At 37.9% G+C, this 22,466-nt stretch overlaps 1 protein-coding gene across 1 annotated transcript in view; it reads right to left on the bottom strand.

Moving 5' to 3' along the window:
- ME1 (malic enzyme 1) overlaps positions 1-22,466 on the bottom strand; it is a 191,812-nt gene that overhangs the window by 78,255 nt on the left and 91,091 nt on the right. The window contains exon 6 of the mRNA XM_060205440.1: positions 9,040-9,143. Coding sequence (XP_060061423.1) covers positions 9,040-9,143 — 104 coding nt within the window. The remainder of the gene's footprint in view (positions 1-9,039; positions 9,144-22,466) is intronic.

Below are 22,466 nucleotides of genomic sequence, written 5' to 3' on the forward strand. Positions count from 1 at the left end.
TGGCATTTTGGCTGCAGATGTGAAAAAAGAAAAAAAAAAAGGGTCACCATCTGTGGATGCCACAAAGAAAAACAGCTTTAAGAATTAATCACTACAGCATGATTAAGTCAAAGTCATGACATGTTGTGTTAATTCTGGCTTGCTTCACAGTTTTGAAATAAAAAAAAAAACAAATGGAAAATTGAGTCAGCCAAAATGTGATCATCTTGACATTATGTGTGATTATTTTGTTCTTATGCCTTGATTATGGCAAATTTTACACATTTCTTGTTGTAACCTTAACAACTTTGAAATCTATCAACTCAGAATTATTTACCACAAACTTGTTCTAAATTTGATTATGTTACTTTATATAGCAAAGCAACGTCAGTACATATCTCTAGTCCCTCAAGAAATAATGTGTTCAGGAAACCATAGCAAATCAGGTATTCTTCACTACCATGTCCTCATGACAATCTTTTCCACTGGAAAATGATGCTAGTAACTCATCAAAAGTAAGGCCTGTTTAAAATGTAATGTTCTAGTAGTGGTTTAAGATTTGTGCCAACCCAATCACACTATCTTTTGTAGCCTACCTTTGAGCCAATTGATGCAGTTCAAGAAACATATATTTATTTATCTATTCTATGCAAAGCACTGATACAGGAATTATAATTTGATTCCACTCCTAAGGGAGCATACATTCTAGTGAACAAGATACACAATAAGTAGTAAATGTAAAAGATGCATATAAAATGCTACACTAACTCAAAAGGAGAAGGATGAATATCAAATGATCTCACTCACAGATGGAATGTAAGAAAAAAACAAGGAGTCAGTCTTCAGAGGACAGGAGTCTACCAAGGCAGATTTGTGAACTTTACAGGGGGCAAAGGAGTATTAATACAGTGAGATTGGGAGCCAAAGTCTTTTATGGTGAAATAATATGATTTGGGTGAGGGTGAAATATACAGACACCTATATCTTGGGGAAATAAGGAAATGCATCCCTTTGACAACAACAATCCTATAAATAAATGTGTGGGACTATGTGGAAGTTTGGTAGAGCTTAGGGAGGCTCCTCCCATCTTCACTTATGGAGGTCTGAAAAGACATCTCTCTTGTTAGCCTCACTCCATAGAGATGAGCCAAGAGACAAAAGTCTATCAGACTCAGCTTGCCCTCTGTAAGACGCCCGAAATTCCCAAAGAGCCTATAACCTCTCTCACTCAGTGAGAGAGGTTGTCAGCCAAATGGTTAACTGCTTTAGAATTCACTCACTCAAAGTTCACACATTCCACCTTCACCTTTTGACCACAAAGGAAGAGCACATCCTGTCACACACTCCAAACACCAGACAAGTGAAAAGCCCCCCAAGACCTTATTTCCTGGAGCCCTTTTGATGTCTTTAAAGCCTTGTTCTTCTCTATCTCACCTTACTGGTTCCACCACTATTCTTCTCTCAAATGCCTTTGGATAATTAAATGCCTGCATCAGGAGACCAATTGTATTGATCTTTATGTATCAACCTTTGTCATACCAGCCCCTGCCATAGGGGCTTGCTGACCTTTAAGAAACCTTTAAGAAACCTGTGAATTCTGATTTATGTGAAAACTGTTCTTTGTCTAGCCTTCTATATTAACCCAAACCTTCTATATTAACCCCAATAAACGAGTGTGTTCGTACCAGAATCCTCCCCGAGTTTCTTTCTTTTCACGTAGTCTCTTGAACTAGTGATGGGAACTCGGTAAATTTACCTTCCTAGCTGAGAGTCAACCCACAGCTCTAGCATAAATGTTTCCTCAACAAAGTGATACCAGAGCTGGGGAAAATAAATAAAATAAAGGAGGTGCTCAATGAAAGAAAAGAAGAGATGGAACAAAACAATGGTTTCAAGAGAGCTGGGTAGAGAGAAAGTGGGGCAGATTTTGATATTATATGGGATAATCAGGATAAGCCATGGAAGATTGTAAGAGTTTAACAAAACAATTAGATAAAGTAGATTCCTGGGGGAAGTGTGTTTCTTTTTTAAATATTAGTTCAATGTATTTATTTATTTATTTTGGGTAAAGGTAGAAATTGAGAGGGAAGGAAGAAGGTAAAGAGGGATAGTGAGAGTGACACCTGTAGCATTGCTTCACTGCCTATGAAGCTTTCTCCTACTTATGGACATATACACACATATATGTATGTATTCATATTGTGTATTTACCTATGGTGTAAAATTTCACTTTTATACACAAATCTATACATTTTTAATTTACACATGACCGTTTACTTTAAAAGATAAAGAGGAAATTATAAAAAGACATAGTTGGCATTTTCAGAAATTTCAGACAATAGTTTAACTATAAATCTGATCTTTGGATAGGAAGATGGAAAAATTCTCAGTCATAAATCTGATTTGAGTCATGTTCTTTATTAACAAAGTTGCCAATTTTTCTCATATTGACAGCTATTCTTCTGCTTTTTTTTTTTCTCTCAAATGACTTATTCGCACCCTTGGGATATAGTGAAGGTGGTATCCCATAGAGTCATGTTTTTAGGAAATTTCAAGTGAAATAAAAAGTAAATGATGCTGATTGAAATGACAGGAGGAATGCAAAGAGTTCTCAACGATTTATAGATAAACATCATTTAAGTTAAAAATATATCCATTCATCTAAAGAAAGACAAAGTGTAAAAAAGCAATGATTAGAACAGATGGAAGAAGGCAGCACAGAAAGCGGACAATGCAGTCAACTGCAATACGAATGGCAGAAAGAAGAATAACAGGGCAGTGGTGGGGGGAGTCCCTTTTCTCTGGGGAGGATAGAGATTTCGTAGAAAATGGAGCAGAAACTACTGAAGGGAAACTGTAGCTAACTAAGGATGACAAGCACAGAAACCTACATAAATGATGACTTCTTTGGAAAGACAGAGTATTAGTAATGAAACTAAATTTACTAGCTTTAGCTAATATAATCAGAAGTCAAATGAAATTTTATGTATCTTCAAGAACTTTGACAAAATTAATAGCTTCTCTGAATAACTTGATTTGTCTTGAGCACACAATTAAAACTGGAGTACATTTCAACTGCCTACATTTTAATCTGAGTATGTCTAAGTATTTAATGTATCAAATCTGTAAACTGACTAAATGCAGACCTTGGGCTTAAATTGTTTAAGCAGTTCAAAATATGTTTTTTTTAAATTTTATTTTTTTTCTGTAAAACAACAACAATATCAAACTTTAGTACACCATTAACTCAACAAAGAAAGTAGTGGTTTATGAAAACACCATCATCATTCCACCGTGAGTATATGACAAATGGCACAGCTTCAAGTTTAGGTAGTTTCTCTTAAACATTATGTGACAGATCATAGTAAAAATTGTGATGGCAACCAAGGGCAAGGATAGCTGTTTAAATGTTATGACAGTCATTTCTGTGGCTCTTACTAGTGCTTCAAAGTAAATTTTAATTCTAGTTACTTAAAGCACAAAAGAAATATCATAACACAATCCTTGGTGAATTGTTGTTACTGCTTTCATTAAATATGTAACACTTCCCTTTTAAAACTCATTTGAGGTACAACACAATTCTAATAGAGATTTTGTCAGTGGTATTGCAAATGTACTACTTTTCTCACAAACTTTAAAAAAAATTTTATTTATTTTCCTTTTTTGCCCTTGTTATTTTTAATTGTTGTAGCTATTACTGTTGTTGATGATGTCATCGTTGTTAGACAGGACAGAGAGAAATGGAAAGAGTAGGGGAAGATGGGGGAGATGGGGAGGGAATAGACACCTGCAGACCTGCTTCACTGTTTATGATGTGACTTCCCTGCATGTGGGAAGCCAGGGGCTCGAACCAGGTTTCTTACGCTGGTCCTTGTGCTTCACACTCACTGCTCCTATCACCCAACTCCCTTCTCACTAACTTTTAAGGGCAAATGATTCTGGAAAAAGAAGTAGATCTAAAATTAATTTCACTTTGGTGTACTGTATCAAAGTAAAGGACTCCTTTGGGAGGGGGAGAGGGGAGCTTTCAGGTCCTGCTGCTTGATGATAGAGGAGGACCAAGGCTAGGCTTGAGAGTGTTTTGCAGAAAACTGAGAAATTTTACACATGTATCAACAACTGCATCTACTCTAAACCACTAGTCCCCCCACCCTCCATGGAAAAAAAAATCATTTTACAATCTGCCTCGTAAGTAACCTAATCTGTGACAATTAATACCAGAAGAAATCTAAGAAGGCAATTCTAGAATTGCCAAAACAATCTTGAGAAAAAAGAACAGAACCGGAGGCACCACACTCCCAGATTTCAAACTGTATTATAGGGCCATTGTCATCAAAACTGCTTGGTACTGGAACATGAATAGACACACTGACCAGTGGAATAGAATTGAGAGCCCGGGGGGGTCGGGCGGTGGCGCAGTGGGTTAAGCGCATGTGGCGCAAAGCGCAGGGACCAGCGTAAGGATCCCGGTTCCAGCCCCCGGCTCCCCACCTGCAGGGGAGTCGCTTCACAAGCGGTGAAGCAGGTCTGCAGGTGTCTATCTTTCTCTCCCCTTCTCTGTCTTCCCCTCCTCTCTCCATTTCTCTCTCTGTCTTATCCAACAACGGCAATAATAATAACCACAACGAAGGGCAACAAAAGGGGAAAAAAAAATGGCCTCCAGGAGCATTAGATTCATGGTGCAGGCATCGAGCCCAGCAATAACCCTGGAGGAGGAAAAAAAAAAAGAATTGAGAGCCCAGAAATGAGGCCCCACACCTATGGACATCTAATCTTTGACAAAGGGGCCCAGACTATTAAATGGGGAAAGCAGAGTCTCTTCAACAAATGGTGTTGGAAAAAATGGGTTGAAACATGCAGAAGAATGAAACTGAATCACTGTATTTCACCAAATACAAAAGTAAATTCCAAGTGGATCAAGGACTTGGATGTTAAACCAGAAACTATCAGATACTTAGAGGAAAATATTGGCAGAACTCTTTTCAACATAAATTTTAAAGACATTTTCAATGAAACGAATCCAATTACAAAGAAGACTAAGGCAAGTATAAACCTATGGGACTACATCAAATTAAAAAGCTTCTTCACAGCAAAAGAAACCACTACCCAAACCAAGAGACCCCTCACAGAATGGGAGAAGATCTTTACATGCCATACATCAGATAAGAGTTTAATAACCAACATATATAAAGAGCTTGCCAGATTCAACAACAAGACAACAAATAATCCCATCCAAAAATGGGGGGAGGACTTGGACAGAATATTCACCACAGAAGAGATCCAAAAGGCTGAGAAACACATGAAAAAATGCTCCAAGTCTCTGATTGTCAGAGAAATGCAAATCAAGACAACAATGAGATATCACTTCACTCCTGTGAGAATGTCATATATCAGAAAAGGTAACAGCAGCAAATGCTGGAGAGGGTGTGGGGTAAAAGGAACCCTCCTACACTGCTGGTGGGAAGTCAATTGGTCCAACCTCTGTGGAGAACAGTCTGGAGAACTCTCAGAAGGCTAGGAATGGACCTACCTTACGACCCTGCAATTCCTCTCCTGGGGATATATCCTAAGGAACCCAACATATCCATTCAAAAAGATCTGTGTACACATATGTTCTTGGCAGCACAATTTGTAATAGCCAAAACCTGGAAGCAACCCAGGTGTCCAACAACAGATGAGTGGCTGAGCAAGTTGTGGTATATATACACAATGGAATACTACTCAGCTGTAAAAAATGGTGACTTCACCGTTTTCAGCCGATCTTGGATGGACCTTGAAAAAATCATGTTGAGTGAAATAAGTCAGAAACAGAAGGATCAATATGGGATGATCTCACTTTCAGGCAGAAGTTGAAAAACAAGATCAGAAAAGAAAACACAAGTAGAACCTGAAATGGAATTGGCATATTGCACCAAAGTAAAAGACTCTGGGGTGGGGGTGGGTGGGTGGAGAGAATACAGGTCCATGAAGGATGATAAATGACATAGTGGGGGTTGTATTGTTAAATGGGAAACTGGGGAATGTTATGCATGAACAAACTATTGTATTTACTGTTGAATGTAAAACATTAATTCCCCAATAAAGAAATAAATTTTTAAAAAAAGATAAAAAAAAAAAAAAGAAATCTAAGAAGGCAGGTGATAAGACAGTGCTTTGGAACAGGATCATTTGCTACCTGCCTGGCAATAGGGGTCCCATCATCAGTATGGTACATGGAGCACAGATAATGTTTTGGCAAAAGGCAGCATTCCAAGTGAGAAAACCTTCACCATAGGGGAAGGAAACACTTTACCTGAAATGATGCATGAGATGTTTGAAAAATATAAGAGTAATTATAAAGAGTCAAAAAAGACCAGAAAAAGCTAAGGACAAATTGTCACTCGTGTGAAAATCAGACAATCTCCCTGGTCGATACAAAAAATTCTCTCCAAATGTAGCTCTTGGACAAAGAAAACTGATGACCAAGAGTAGGGATCAATTGTAAAAGTAGGAAAAAATTACCAACATCATTAGCAGGCAGATCTACTAAGTCAGGGTTCTGACTAGAAAAGAAAAGGATCCTGCTACATATGAATTATATCATTTAATGCCTCCCCACACCTTGAATTCCCGATTCCCTGTAATTTTCTCAAGCCCTTCCCCTCAACCCCTGCCCGTTGTCAATGGCTTGCTCTTCCCTTCTTGGGGATGATAGATACAAAGGGTTTTCATAACCCTCCTATGTCTATACTTATTGTTTTCCCAGACCCAGGGACCCATGCTAAGGTTACATCACTAAGTAATTCACTGGGAACCTAGGAAGCCTGATAAATAAAGGGGCTATTTCTCAAAGGAATTACTAGAGTAAGTGAGACCAACATTAACCCGGAGAGTACAAGTGAGACCAAATACTGAGGATATTTAATCAAAGAGACAAGAATTTAAGATTAAAATACACTTTAAAGAAAAGGGAATTTAAAATAAAATATGCAAAATTGTTAAACTTAATTGTATCATGCAATATTGAACTTAAACCATGGTTTTTCTATGTCTGTGAATAAGCACAGCTTATAATCAAATAACTCAATAAATGAGACATAATAAATAAACCGGGCAAGTGTTTTTTTGAAAGTGACCCATACTATTTGGCAAATATATTCTGCACTGAAATTGTGTGTAATGAGAGATTCAATTTATTCCAAATATTGTGCAAGCTGATGAAAGCACTTTCTGCTGTTGGATATAATTTCTTAAAATTAAACCTTATAATAAAAAGGAAACCAGAAGTACATCTCTAGTTACAGTTGATTCTAGTGATGAGTTTATTTCTATGAAAAACCAAGACAACATAGATGTTTTTAAGCAGTACGTGGTTTCTGTGGTTATACAGTAACAAATGGAATGACTGTCCATTATTGTGACAAAATTCTCTTGGAAATATTACCAAATGATGGTGGAAGTCTCTCTTTGAAAGCACAAAAATTGGGAAGTTTTACAGTAACATGGGGCACACAATTCAATGCTACTTACACAGTGAAATATAAAAAGATCAGATTTTATCAGAATCCCAAAACATTAAAAAAAATGTTTTCTTTCTTTCTTTCCTTTTCTTTTTTTATTTTGTTATTGCTGGGGCTTCATTACTCCAGGATGACAATTTCAGATAAAAAAAGAAAGAACATTAAATCACCCAAAGATGATATTAAAAAATACATTGAGGACCAAACATCTGGAAAGAACTCATACATCTCAACAAAAAGGAAAACAACAGCCTAATCAAAGATTTGAATAGACAGTTCTCTAAAGAGGAGGTACAGGTGGCCCACAGACATATGTAAAAATGCTCCAATTCACTCACTACTAGAGAAATGCATATCAAAAGCACCTTGAGAGTCTACCTCACACCTTTGAGAATGGGCTTATCAGTAAAACAAGAGAAGACATGTTAGAGAGGATGTGGTGAGAGAGGAACTCTATTACACTGCTAGTGGGAGTGCAAATTGGTGCAGCCATTATGGAGAACAGTATGGAGAATCCTTAAATGAATACTAATGGAAATACCTTATGATCCTGAAATTCTACAAGGTACTTAACCAAAAGATATTATAATAACACTGATTTGAAGAGATATATGCCTCCTTATAAACATAGCAGTTTTATTAACAATAGCAAAAATGTGGAAACAACTAAAATGCCCTTCAACAAATGACTGGATAAAAAGTTATGGGACATATATTCAGTGGAGTATTACTCAGCGATAAAAAAGATGACATTGTGTCCTTTGGAATAAAGTTGATGGAATTGGAGATTATTTTTAGTGAAGCAAATAAGAAGGTAAAGGACAACTATAGAATGGTTTTACTCATATGTAGAATATAAAGAATTGAGCATATGAATGTGAAAAAAAGTCAACCAACATCTAAGAATGTGTGAGAACCATAGTGGTTATCTAAGGGGGTGGGGAATAGGGACACAGACTTTTGGTGATGATAGTAGTGAGGGGGGGAAAAGACTATACTGTAACTATTAACCTTTCAAAAAAAATTTTTTAATATTTGAGGGGAACACATACACACACAAAGAAAAGAAAAAAGGAGATAAATACAGAGAAAAAGGAAAAACAAAAAAACAAAAAACAAAACAAACCAGCAAAATACCATAGCACGGAAACTTTCTCCAATGCAGTAAGGACTAGACTTGAACCTGAATCACAGGAACGATAAATCATGCACATAACCCAGGAGAGCTATTTCGCCAACCTAGAAAAATGATTTTGTCAGTTTATTTAAGCCCTGATCACTATTTTAATCACCATAAGAATACATTGCAATATACACAGGATCTAAAGATTCTTCAAAAGAAAAGTATCTTCAGTGACAGCAAAAGATTTGTTTGATTGAGGGAGAAACACAGGAAGTTATCATTAGCCACTAAGTTATGAGAATGTGTGTATCTCATTCAAATCACTAATTTTTCAGTGTTCTGCCTCACACTTGGACTTTGCATAGTTTACTATATAAGGTTATCTTTAAAATTCTGAAATCCAATGCAAAAATAGATTTAAAAAATGACAATACATACTTGGAAGAAACTGCCTCCATGAATTCATCTAAAAAGTCATCATACTCAGGACCTCTTACTCTCCTCTGTCGCAGTCCAATATACAGTGGATCTTTAAGTAACTCCTATTTAAAAAAATAAAAGAATCAGAGATAAAGACATAAGTACAAACAATGCATCCTCCCTCCCTCCCTCCCTCCCTCCCTTCCTTCCTTCCTTCCTTTTCTGCTTCCAGGGTTATGGCAGGGGCTTAATACCTGCACCACGAATCCACTGTTCCTGGAAGCTATTTTCTCCATTTTGTTGCCTTTGTTGTTACTGTTATTGTTGCCATTGCTGTTGTTGTTGGACAGGACAGAAAGAAATCAAGGGAGATGGGGAAGACAGAGAGGAGGAGAGAAAGATAGATACCTGCAGACCTGCTTCACAACTTGTGAGGCGACTCCCCTGCAGGTGAGAAGCTGGAGGCTTGAACCATGATCCTTTCAAGGGTCCTTGTGCTTCACACCATGTACACTTAACCCACCTGGTCCCAGGCAATGCATTCTTTAAAAAAATTTTTTTATTTATTTTTTTTTTAAATTATCTTAATTTACTGGAGAGAGACAGCCAGAAATAGAGAGGGGAAGGGAAGACAGAGAAGGAGAGAGACAGAGAGATACTAGCAGCCCTGCTTCACTGCTTGTCAGGCTTTCCCCCTGCAGGTGGGGATTGGGGGCTCAAACCCAGGTCCTTGTACATTGTAACATGTGCACTCAACCAGGTGTGCCACCACCCGGCCCTTTTTATTTATTCTTAATGAGCTCAGTATGTATATACATACATACATACATACATACACACACACACACACATGAGAAAGCAAAGTAAAAGCTTTCTATACTGATTCAAATTAATATACTGAGTTACTTAGAATTGTGTAAAATGTATATATAGTATTTATATGCTGAAAATAAAAATATTATTAAATATGAAAATATACTGTTTCATTTCAAGAAAAGAAATAAAATCCCTCACTAACACTAATTAGAAAAGCTCAATTTAGATTTTTAAATTTTATTTATTTATTATTGGATAGAGACAGAAAAATTGAGAGGGGAAAGAGAGAGAGAGAGAGAGACCCCTGCAGCTGTACTTTAGCACTCGTGAAGCTTTCTTCTTGCAGGTGGGGATCAGGGGCTTGAACCCAGGTCACTGAGCACTGCAGTGTGTGTGCTTAACCAGGTGCACCACTGGCTGGCCCCTCAATTTAGATTTTGAAGCATATCATATAGAAAATAATATTGAGCATTAGTGTTACATTAAATTTGAACATAAAAAGAAAACAATACCTTTCCCAGATTTATTTTGCTTCCAAGAGCATAATCTTCAATTAACACTTTATCTTTACTGTGATAATTGATATTAATAATAAAATTTTTAGATTTGATTAAATTTTTCCTAAACCATTTACACTCTACACGATTGAAGTTTTTCTAAAATTAAAAGCAGGGCAAAAGCAGCAGCTCAGCAGTAGAGCACATGCCATACACACGAGAAGCAATGCCCAATTCCTAGTATCACATAAAATGGCAAAGTAGGTGCTATGGACTCTTTCTGTCTGTCTCAGAAAGTTTTGGATCTCAGAGGTGGCTCAGCTCTATATAGAACAAATACATTCCAGATGCTAGGTACCATGTTCCATCCCTACCCAACATGGGAACTCACAAGTTGATCTCTATGGATGGTGGCATATTACTTTGGTATCTCTCCCTTCTCTCTCCCTGTTTCTAAATGTATTGTCTGGGCTCGTGGTTCATTTTGAGGACATTTTGAGGGGGGGCAGAGAGACCGTGACCAAAACATTACTCAGCCTTGATTTACAGGGGTGCTGGGGGTTGAACATCAGACCACAGAGCCTCAGGCCTGAAAGGTTTTTTTGCATATCCACTAAGCATTTTGCCCAGTCTATTAAATCAGTTCTTAAGTGAAGTATAATTTGTATTCTTCAAAGTGTATTCATTCAAAAAAAAGTTTCCAGTAAATTTCCTTAACCTAATAAAACACCCCTTTCAAAGAACATTCCTTTACCCTGAAGTAGGTGGCCTGACAACATGTTTTCAGTATAAATTTAGAACTGCTATAAACCAATTACAGTTTGTTTCCTTCCATTTTAAATGAGTGTTGCTTGTAATTATTCTATCCCTATTTTGTCATTTAATTTTTGATAAACTGATGAGATCCACATGATTCCTATTTCCCCTAGCTTTAATTTATATTGCACTATAACATAAATTTCTGGTGTTTGTCACTGAAAATCAACCTGCATATATATTACATCAAGTTCATGGCCAAAAGTCCCAGTTCTATCCTTCATCACAATTTGTTCTTTGTCCCAAAACAGCCAGTCTTCCTGCCCTCTTTCCTTCTGGCAACCACTAGTCCATCAGACTAAAACATTATTTTTGCTTTATTTCATTTATCTTTTGTTTTCTATACATATTGCATAAGTGAAATCATAGAGTGTTTGTCTTTTCCCATCTGATTTATTTCGATATCCTCTGAATCTATGCATGTTGTTGCAAATGGCAGAGTTTCATCTTGCTTTATATAGTTCAATCATATCCCAGTGTCTACTATTTGATGGGCAATTAGATTGTTCCCAATTCTGGACTTTTGTAAATAATGTTGCAACAAACATGGATATGCAGGGGGCTGGGAGGTGGCGTGCCAGGTTAAACACACATAGTGTGAGGCCCCGGGACAGGCTCAAGCATCCCAGTTTGAGCCCCTGGCTCCCCACCTGCAGAGGGGTTGCTTCACAAGAGGTGAAGCAGGTCTGCAGGTGTCTGTCTTTCTTTTTTTGTTTTGTTTTATTTGTTTATTTATTATTGGATAGAGACAGAGAAATTGAGGGGGTGGGAAGATAGAGAGGGAGAGAGACAGAGAGACACCTGCAGCCTGCTTCACCACTGGTGAAGCTTCTCCCCCTGTGGGTGGGAAAAAGGGGCTTGAACCTGGGTCCTTGCACACTGTGGTGTGTGCGCTTGACCAGTTACCCCACCACCTAGCTTCCGGGTGTCTTTCTCTCCCCTCCTCTTTCTTCCCCATCCTTTCTATTTCTGTCTGTCCTATCCGACAACAATAAGAACAACAGCAACAACAACAAAAATAGAAAAATGGCCACCAGGAGTAGTGGATTCATAGTGCAGGCACCAAATCACAGTGAGAACCCTGGAGGCAAAAAAAAAAAAAAGGATATGCATATATCTCTTCAAATGAGTGCTTTTCTGTTTGAGTGGTAAATAGTAAGAAATATATGGAATTTCTATATCATTTTTTAAAAATTTATTTTCCCTTTATTATTATTATCCTTGTTATTTTATTTTATTTTTGTTTTATTTTTCCTCCAGGGTTATTGCTGGGCTCAGTGCCTGCACCATGAATCCACCGCTCCTTGGAGGCCATTTTTCCCCCTTTTTGTAGCCTTGTTGTGGTTATTATTATTGCCATTGTTGATGTTGTTCGTTGTTGGATAGGACAGAGAGAAATGGAGAGAGGAGGGGAAGACAGAGAGGGGGAGAAAAAGATAAGACACCTGCAGACCTGTTTCACCACTTGTGAAGTAACTCCCCTGCAGGTGGTGAGCTGGGCCGAATCAGGATCCTTATGCTGATCCTTGTGTTTGCGCCATGTGTGCTTAACCCACTGCACTACTGCCTGACTCCCTCATAGGGTATTTCTTTATATTAATACAATTTCTTTCACTGCAATGAAGTTTTTTTGTCTAATGTAGATCCATTTGTTTTTTTGTGTTGTTTCCTGTTCTATTGGGGTTCAATACCCAAACACATTTCTAAAACTGTTGGCAAGAAATGTATACTACTTATGTTTCTTCCTTTGCATTTTATGGTTTATATAATGGTTTACAAGGAAAAGCTTTGAATATGTATTTGCTTTATTTTTGCCACTGAATATGATATTGGCTACTGGTTTGTAGTATATTTGGCTTTCATTAGGCTTAAATTTTTTACCTTCTACACCACTTTGTTGAGTGCTTTAATGAAAAAAAGAATGCTGACACCAGAGATCAGAGGGACTGACTCACTGGCTAGGAACATGCTTGCAAATACAGCTCATTTTCAAACTCTGTCATTCCATAGGTGGTGCTATGACAACAGAGGAAACTCCCATACTGTCTCTCTCTGCCTCATTTTCTTTTCTTCTTCTTCTTCCTCTTCTTCTTCTTCCTCCTCCTTCTCCTTCTTCTTTTTCTTCTTCTTCTTCTCCATCTTTTTTTTCTTCTCCTTCTTTTAATTTTAGATAGAGGCAGAGAGACATTGAGAGGGAAGGAGAAGACAAAGTAGGCAAAAAAAGAGAGAGCCACCAGCAATACTGAACTTTCCCCCATAGGTGGAGACCAGTGACTTGAATTCAGGTCCTTGTGCATGGTAATATGTGCACTTAAATGGGTTTTCCACCACATGGCCCCAAATTCTTTTTTTATTCCTTCTAATTTCTTCAAGAGTGAGTGTAGGGAGGTTGTGGGGATGTGGTTGAGCCTGGCAGAGCTTGACCTGAGAGGTGAGTCCCTCTTGGTAAGTCTCTCTCTCTCTCTCTACGGAGGGGTTGAGCAAAAGGGGAGACACATGAACCTCAAAAGGTTGGGGGCCATTTAAAGTCTTCCCTGCCTCACAAAAGCATCCTGCATCTTCCTGCCAGAGCCCAGCATTCCTTAAAAAACATTAAGCCTGCTCCACCCTACATTCCCTGATACTATGGGCCCATCCATTTATTAACTACATATTAATCTTCTACTTTGTCTTACAAATGACTAAAGGTCTCCTTCCTAATTCCCTGCAGGGTATTGCTAATCCTGCCAGTTGAACCCCTATCAACAGTTGCTGGGGAGGTCCATACCATTCCTGTCCCCTTTGCCTTTCTCCACCCCTTACCTAACCATGTATGGTATTGTCACACCACTTCCGTTTCTGTTTTGTCTCTTCCGTGTCCCAACCCGGGGGAGAGCGGGCTTGCAGACCAAAAGGCTGACCTCGGCCATTGCGGTTGGCGCCACATGGCTTAACCAGGTGTGCTACCACCTGACTCTGGAGTGCTCGAATGAATAAAGATTTGTATTGCTTTGCTATGAGCTTGGTTCCTGAGTCATCTCTCTCCCTCTCGACACTAGCCCAACAGGTGAGGCTAGTATTATTATTATCTTTATAATTTTATTTATTTTTAACCAGAGCTCTACTCTACCACTCAACTCTGGTCTGTGGTGGTAGAGGGGGTTGAACATGGGACCTCAGAACCTCAGGCATGAGACTGTTTGTAGAACCATTATGCAGTCTCCCTTACCCCTGAGCTCAGATTTTAAATATATGATTCTTGTTTAGTGTTATCAGTCAGTACAGCTATATATTTCCATCTTGGCACTGCTTTAGCTACTTCCGTGTTTTTTTTTAAAGTTATATTTTTATTTTCATTCATCCCCAAGTATTTATTTATTCCCTTTTGTTGCCCTTTTCTTTTTATTGTTGCTGTTATTGATGTCATTGTTGTTGGATAAGACAGAGAGAAATAGAGAGAGGAGGGGAAGACAGAGAGGGAAAGATAGACACCTGCAGACCTGCTTGTGAAGTGACTGTCCTGCAGGTGGGGAGCCAGGGACTTGAACCGGGATCCTTACACTGGTCCTTGCGCCACATGTGCTTAACCCGCTGTGCTACTGCCCGACTCCCCCCCCAAGTATATTTTTATTTTAGCCTTATTTCTCATTGACCCAGGTGCTGAATTACAAGTTTTTTACTCTTCACAAATGAGTGGTTTTCCACACTGTCTTTTTTGTTGTTGTTTGATTTCTAGTTTCCCCGTTTTGAATGGAAGTGTTAATTGTGGTTTTCTGTCCCTGACCTGCCACTGCACGTTTGGTATGTGAGAGCAAGTAAGAGAACCAACACCAAGGAATAAAACACAAGAAGCTCTGCTTATATCTTCACATTATTTCAAAAACTAGGTTCTAAATTTTGGACCCACTGTTATTATTAGGATAAAATTTTTGGAAGCTTGGCATGGAAAAATTATACATATTCTACATATGAAATGGGGAAATTTTATTTATTTATTTTTACCAGAGCACTGCTCAGCTCTGAATTGTGGTGGTGTGAGAAATTAAACCTGGGACCTGGAAGCTTCAAGTATGAGAGTCTGTTTACATAACCATTATGCTATCTCCCCCACCTGGGAAAAATATATGAAAAATAAAAATCTACATAAAAAATGAGCTAAGTGGGAGTTGGGCTGTAGCGCAGCGGGTTAAGCGCAGGTGGTGCAAAGCACAAGGACCGGCATAAGGATCCCGGTTCGAACCCCGGCTCCCCACCTGCAGGGGAGTCGCTTCACAGGCGGTGAAGCAGGTCTGCAGGTGTCTATCTTTCTCTCCTCCTCTCTGTCTTCCCCTCCTCTCTCCATTTCTCTCTGTCCTATCCAACAACGACAACAACAATAATAACTACAACAATAAAACAACAAGGGCAACAAGGGCAACAAAAGGGAATAAACTAAATAAATTTTTAAAAAATTAAAAAAAAAAGTTTAAAAAAAAATGAGCTAAGTCAGAAAGATAAAGATGAGTATGGGATGATCCCACTCATCAACAGAAGTTGAGTAAGAAGATCTGAAAGGGAAACTAAAAGCAGGACCTGACCAAATTGTAAGTAGGGCACCAAAGTAAAAACCCTGTGGTGAGGAGTAGACATGCAGCTTCCTGGGCCAGTGGGGGGTAGGAGTGGGTGGGAGGGATGGGTTACAGCCTTTTGGTGGTGGGAATGGTGTTTATGTACACTCCTAGTAAAATGTAGTCATATAAATCACTAGTTAATTAATAAGAGAGGGGAAAAATTAATTGTATGTCTCAAAGTTTTTTAAAACACAAACTTAGTCTTTTTAATATATAGGCTGTGTATTTGATATGCGGACTCTCTCAAAAGCCTAGACCAAGTAGATCAGAAGCAACCAATAGCACAGCTATATACAAGATACTGGGTACTATACAGCAAACCCTAACAAAAGGACTTTTCAAAGTTAACCCAATTACCAAATAATGTGATGATAACATTAACTATCCATTGTCTTTTTGAACCCTAAGACAGCAGGAACCTCACATCTCCACTATAGAGCCCCTACTTCCCCCAGTCCTGGAACCCTTGGATAAGACCCACTTTCCCGTATGCCTCTCCCAATCCATATCAAATAATACTGCATCTGCCGATCGCAACCTAATCAACGCAATGATTGCCACCTCAACATGCTTCACTTCAGACTGTGTCCAGAGACTTCACGTGTGGAATGACAACCCTTCAGCTTCATTACTCGGGTGAGACCTTTCCTTCCATAGTATACTCTAATTCCATCCCAGGTGGTTCACTTTCTAACAAAGTCCCAAAACCTAGATATAGACCAGTTTCTGTGAGAGAGAGCATATGTTCACACGTATCCATAAACTACTGCAAAATATATACCTGAAAGCAGAAGTACACTAGAGTTTGCAGTGAGTACCCCCCTAACACTTCCTCTCCACTATTCCAAGCTTTGAGTCCATGATTGCTCAACAATTTGTTTGGCTTTGTATGTTAACTCTCTTTTCAGTCACCAGGTTCCAGATGTCATCAGGATGCCGGCCAGGCTTCCCTGGACTGAAGACCCCACCAATGTGTCCAGGAGCTCGGCTTCCCCAGAGACCCACCCTACTAGGGAAAGAGAAAGGCAGACTGGGAGTATGGACCAACCAGTCAACGTCCATGTTCAGCGGGGAAGCAATTACAGAAGCCAGACCTTCTGCCTTCTGCAACCCACAAAGACCCTGGGTCCATGCTCCCAGAGGGATAGAGAATGGGGAAGCTATCAGGGGAGGGGATGGGATATGGAGATTGGGTGGTGGGAATTGTGTGGAGTTGTACCCCTCCTACCCTATGGTTTTGTTAATTTATCCTTTCTTAAATAAAAATAAATTAATTTAAAAAAATGGCCTAATTGTCTCAACACCCCAACTTTTATAGCTATCCTGGCCTATCACAGGCATTAAAAGTATAATCGTTTTAAGTCACTAATTGGAGATCTTTTTTTATTTATAAAAAGGAAACATTGACTAAAACATAGGATAAGAGGGTTACAACTCTACACAATTCCCACCACCAGATCTCTGTATCCTATCCCCTCCCCTGATAGCTTTCCTATTCTTTAACCCTCTGGGAGTATGGACCCAAGGTCATTGTGGGATGCAGAAGGTTGAAGGACTGGTTTCTGTAATTGCTTCAATGCTGAACATGGAGATAGTTTTTTATAGACATATGATATATTTTTATAGGTATGGTTATGCCATTTTTAAGGTGAAAGCAACTAAAAAACAAGCAATCCCATTAGAAAGTAGGGTGAGGACATGGACAGAAACTTCACAGCAGAAGAGGTCCAGAGGGCTAACAAACACATGAAAAAGTACTCAAAACCACTGATTATCAGAGAAATGCAGATAAAGACAACAATGAGATATCTCTTTATGTCTGTGAGGATGTCATACCTTAGAAAGGACAGCAACAACAAATGTTAGTGAAGATGTGGGGAAAAGGGTCACTTCTGCACTGCTGGTCCACTCTATGGGGAAAACAGTTTAGAAATTTCTTAAAATTTCTTAAAACACTAGAAATATATCTAACCTATGAATAAGCAGTTTCTGTCCTGGGGACTTACCCAGAGAAAACAAAAGCACCTATCAGAAGAGATCTATGTGTACCTATGTTCATAATGGCACAGTCTATAAATGCCAAAACCTGGAAGCAAAACAGATGTCCAGCATCAGATGAGGGGCTAAAATAACTGTGAATACACACACACACACTCCCAGCCACACAGATGTCCAACATCAGATGAGGGGCTAAAAAAACTGTGAATACACACACACACACACACACACACACACACACACACTCCTAGCCACACAGATGTCCAACATCAGATGAGGGGCTAAAATAACAGTGAATACACACACACACACACACACACACACACACACACACACACACACTCCCAGCCACACAGATGTCCAACATCAGATGAGGGGCTAAAAAAACTGTGAATACAAACACACACACACACACACACATACACACACACACACACACACACACACACACACTCCCAGCCACACAGATGTCCAACATCAGATGAGGGGCTAAAATAACTGTGAATACAAACACACACACACACACACACACACACACACACACTCCCAGCCACACAGATGTCCAACATCAGATGAGGGGATAAAATAACTGTGAATACACACACACACACTCCCAGCCACAAAGTGATGGAAATGTTGCCTTTGAGTCATATTGGATGGAACAAAAACATCATGTTAAGTGAGATAAGTCAAAATTATCTCACTTATAAGTAGAACTAAATAAATAGGAACAGGGAGGGAAAATATGAAATGCAACATGGACTGGGAAGGGTGTATTGCATTAAAGCAAAGGACTTGGAGGAAAGAAGTGGGAGGGGGGAGAGAGGGAGGGAGGGAAGAGAACTGTGGGATCCTGATGCATAATGAAAATGTACTCATATATCAATAACTGCACTATAAAGCATTAACCCCCTCAAAAAAAAGTTAAAACAATGGAAGCATCTAAGTTGAAATTTGCTTAAACTCAACTGAAATTATAGCCATTATAGCCTGAATATATATACAGATAGATAGAGATATATATCCTAGTGCAATGTTATTTTATTTTAATTTTAACCAGAGCATTGCTCAGCTCTGTGTTTACTGTGGTTCTAGGAACTGAACCTGGGACTTCAGGTTCATGAAAGGCTTCCTGGGCCCCTAGTGCAATTAATAACTGTATCCTTTTTCAATGTGAAAAAGTGTCTTCCTCTGGTCATCCAGCCCTCCTATTTATTATATAATGTATTGCATGACAATGACTTAAATCTCCTGCCTAGTTAGAAGCTAACATACTTAATCATATAAATGGTTTTCATATGAGATGGATAATCTGTAATTGAGTGGGGCTGCAAAGCCCAGCTGTTCCTTGAGGCCTGAGAGCTTTAAACAATCTACTGGCAAGCTCCTGACCAACTGAGGTTGATGTGCCAATGAGCTACAAATGGCTGCCAGAATGAAAATATTTTCTCCAGGTCTGGAATATATTTGTACTTATAAAATGTGTATCAGGAAAAAAAAAATGAGAAAAGATGTTATATCTTTCCACTTCTCTGTTGTCTCATTCTTTTCCATGCTAATATTTAAAGTCTATATCATAAAGACATATGGCTACTTATGAAAATTTACGAGCAAGATAAAGCTTTTGGATTAAATGAGGAAATTATCAAATTATTCCATTCACTGTCAAAAATTATTGTCTTTTTACAAAAATTTCATGATAACTAAAGCTTGAATAATGAGTGATTGCTTAGTGATTCAAATAATAAAAAAGTATTATATACAAAAAAACAGTCATCCAGTATCTAACAAGTTAGTTCACTGAATTAAAAACTTCTAATGGCCAAAGGTAAACACTTAATAAATCTTTGTTAGAGAATAAGTGAAAGCCTTGAGATTATTAAAAAGTCCAAAAAGTCAGACCTTCTTTAGATATACATGTCACATGTAAAACACGTGCTATCTCTGAAGACTTATAAAGGTTTATAAGCATGATAGAAGGCAAAAGAAAAAGTACAAAGCACATGGAAATATAATAGAATTCCAGAAATAAAGAAAATATGATTATATACCAAAACTTTGTGAAGTTTTAGCAATCAGTTGAAGCTCAGAGTAATCATTATCATACTCCACTGTGTTCATCAATTTGATATTTTTATCTTTCAACCTGAAGTCTCTAGGAATTAATCTTTTTCTTGGAAAATAAAATAAAAATTTTCTTGGGGATGGGTGCTCACTTGATAGAGTGCACAATCTATGATGTCTGAGGGTCCAGTTTTGAGCTCCAGGCTACCATGTGGGTTCACCATGCTGTGGTATCTATTTTCTCTCTCTGTCTGCCTCTCTTATTCTGATTCTGTTTATGATCAGAAAAGAGAACAAAAGTAAGAGAAGGAGGAAGAGGAGGAGGAGGAAGAGAAGGAGGACAGACTTGGGAGCAGGTGTGAAATCTTGACAAAAAGCCCTGGTGAAAATAAAAAAGAAGAAAGAAAAACTCAAGTAGTGAGCAGTTTGAATAGGCAGAGGTAATTAGAATTTTTTATTTTAATTTTTAGTTTTCAGAAATGTTTTTGTAATGCTAAATAAAAGTATTATCTTTATTTTTGCTAGGCTATCTATGTATGTTAATGAAATACTCAAATTTGAGATAAATCATAACCCATTTTCATATAGGATTATATCATACTAAGTTTTCATTTTATTGGGTGCACACTTTAATACTTCTGATCTGTAGATAGTTAGTAGTCCTATTTTAGTTATATTCCAAAGAGCCTATGACTATACAAGTTTGGAGATCCCTCAATTCTTCATATGAACTATTCCAGCCTTTAGTTCATGGTTAGTCAGCAATTTGTTTGGCTCCATATGTTAACTCTTTTTTCAGCCACCAGGTTCCAGATGCTAACATGATGCCAGCTGGACTTCCCTGGGCAGATGACCCCACCAGTGTGTCCTGGAGCCCTGCTTCCCCAGAGCCCAGTCCCACTAGGGAAGGAGAGAGACAGATTGGGAGTATGGATTGACCTGCCAATGCCCATGTTCAGTGGGGAAGCATTCACAGAAGCCAGACCTTCCACCTTCTACACCCCATAATGAACCTGGGTCCATACTCTCAGAGGGATAAAGAATAGGATAGCTATAAGGGGAGGGGATGGGATGCGGAGCTCTAATGGTGGGAACTGTGTGGAGTTGTACCCCCCTTACCCTTTGTTTTTTGTCAGTGTTTCCTTTTTATAAATAAAAATTTAAAAAACCCTTCTGATCTGAAATGCAATTGTATCTTTTTAGCGAGAATGAACAAATTAACATTCTAAGTGATATGTCATATGCTTATCTTTTTTGCTACAGAATGTAAGTATACTATCTTTTCATGTATATATGCACATAACTGGCATGTACATATAAATGTAGAACAGTAAAATATATTAAATACAGGCATGTGAATAAATACTGTATATACTATCAGTATCATTCCTTTTTTAATTTTGTAAACTTACTGATAATTTTTATTTCTTCAACGATAAAATACCTATGTTCACATTTTCTAGGCAATTTGTATATTTCTTATGTGATTTTTTTTCTGAAATAAATTTTATGACTTAAGTATTGGTTAATATCTCTATAAATAATATGCAGCACTGTGACAACAGAGTTATTTAGATTATCAGATTATTCTAATTTAGCAGCTCAAAACACTGAAATGTACTAAGCACCAAACACAATTAACGGGAATCTAGAGCAAAAAAAATTAGATCTACATCATGACAAAGTATGAAATGAAATGAAATGAAATGAAATGAAATGAAATGAAATGAAGGATAAGTGGATACATAGATCCTGAAGGCTGAAAACAACAAGGCAGTGAACAGAAATGGAACTATATAAAAGCACTGAATACCAGAAGAGGAAAGAAATCTTAAATGGAGTTAAGGTGAGAAAATTCAAGTTAACTGATGAAACTGACAACTTTAAGGGTCCACCTTCATGAAACCAAGAATTTATATAATTAATAAAATGTCAAGGGTCCCCCTGTCATGATTTCAATTTCTCTATGTTAACATTATATTGGCAAACTAATGATCCAAGTTTAAGATTGAACTCATAAATTTTTGCATGCCTATTTTATCACTCTATTTTTATTCTCTATCTCTTCTTTGATTTTTTGTGATTGTTTTTATTATTGATTTAACAGCAGCTTGCAAATTATAAGATTTCAGGAATACAGTTTCAAACACATATGTATTGAATATACATGGGTGAATCATGTAACTAATACCAAAGCTCAGTACCTAGAATTCTTAAGATGTTCTACAGATTTTGTGTTTTTAAACTTTATTTGAGGGCCCAAGTGTTGGTGCACCCAGTTGAATACACATGTAAAGTCCTAAATTCAAGACCCAGATCTCCAACTGTGGGAATGGGGGTTGAGAGGGAGCTTCATGAGCGGTGAAGCAGTGTTGCAGGCCTCTCTCTCTTTTTTTTCCCTATCTCTCTCCCCCCTCTCTATCTCCCCTTCCCTCTAAATTTCTCTGTTTCTAATAAATAAATAAGGAAACAAAAGATTTAAAAATATTAGGCTATATGTCTATGTATGTTAGTAAATTTTAATAAATTTTTAAAAAAATTTACTAAAAATAAATTTTTGATTTCAATATAATTTATCAAAGAAGAATGTTTTGAAATATATGAAAAAATGAAGAAATTTTAATGTTTAGTATGTATGTATAATTTTAGGACAACTGTTTTTAAC

The sequence above is a fragment of the Erinaceus europaeus genome, chromosome 13 (assembly GCF_950295315.1).
Source record: "Erinaceus europaeus chromosome 13, mEriEur2.1, whole genome shotgun sequence".
Classification (NCBI taxonomy): Eukaryota; Metazoa; Chordata; class Mammalia; order Eulipotyphla; family Erinaceidae; genus Erinaceus; species Erinaceus europaeus.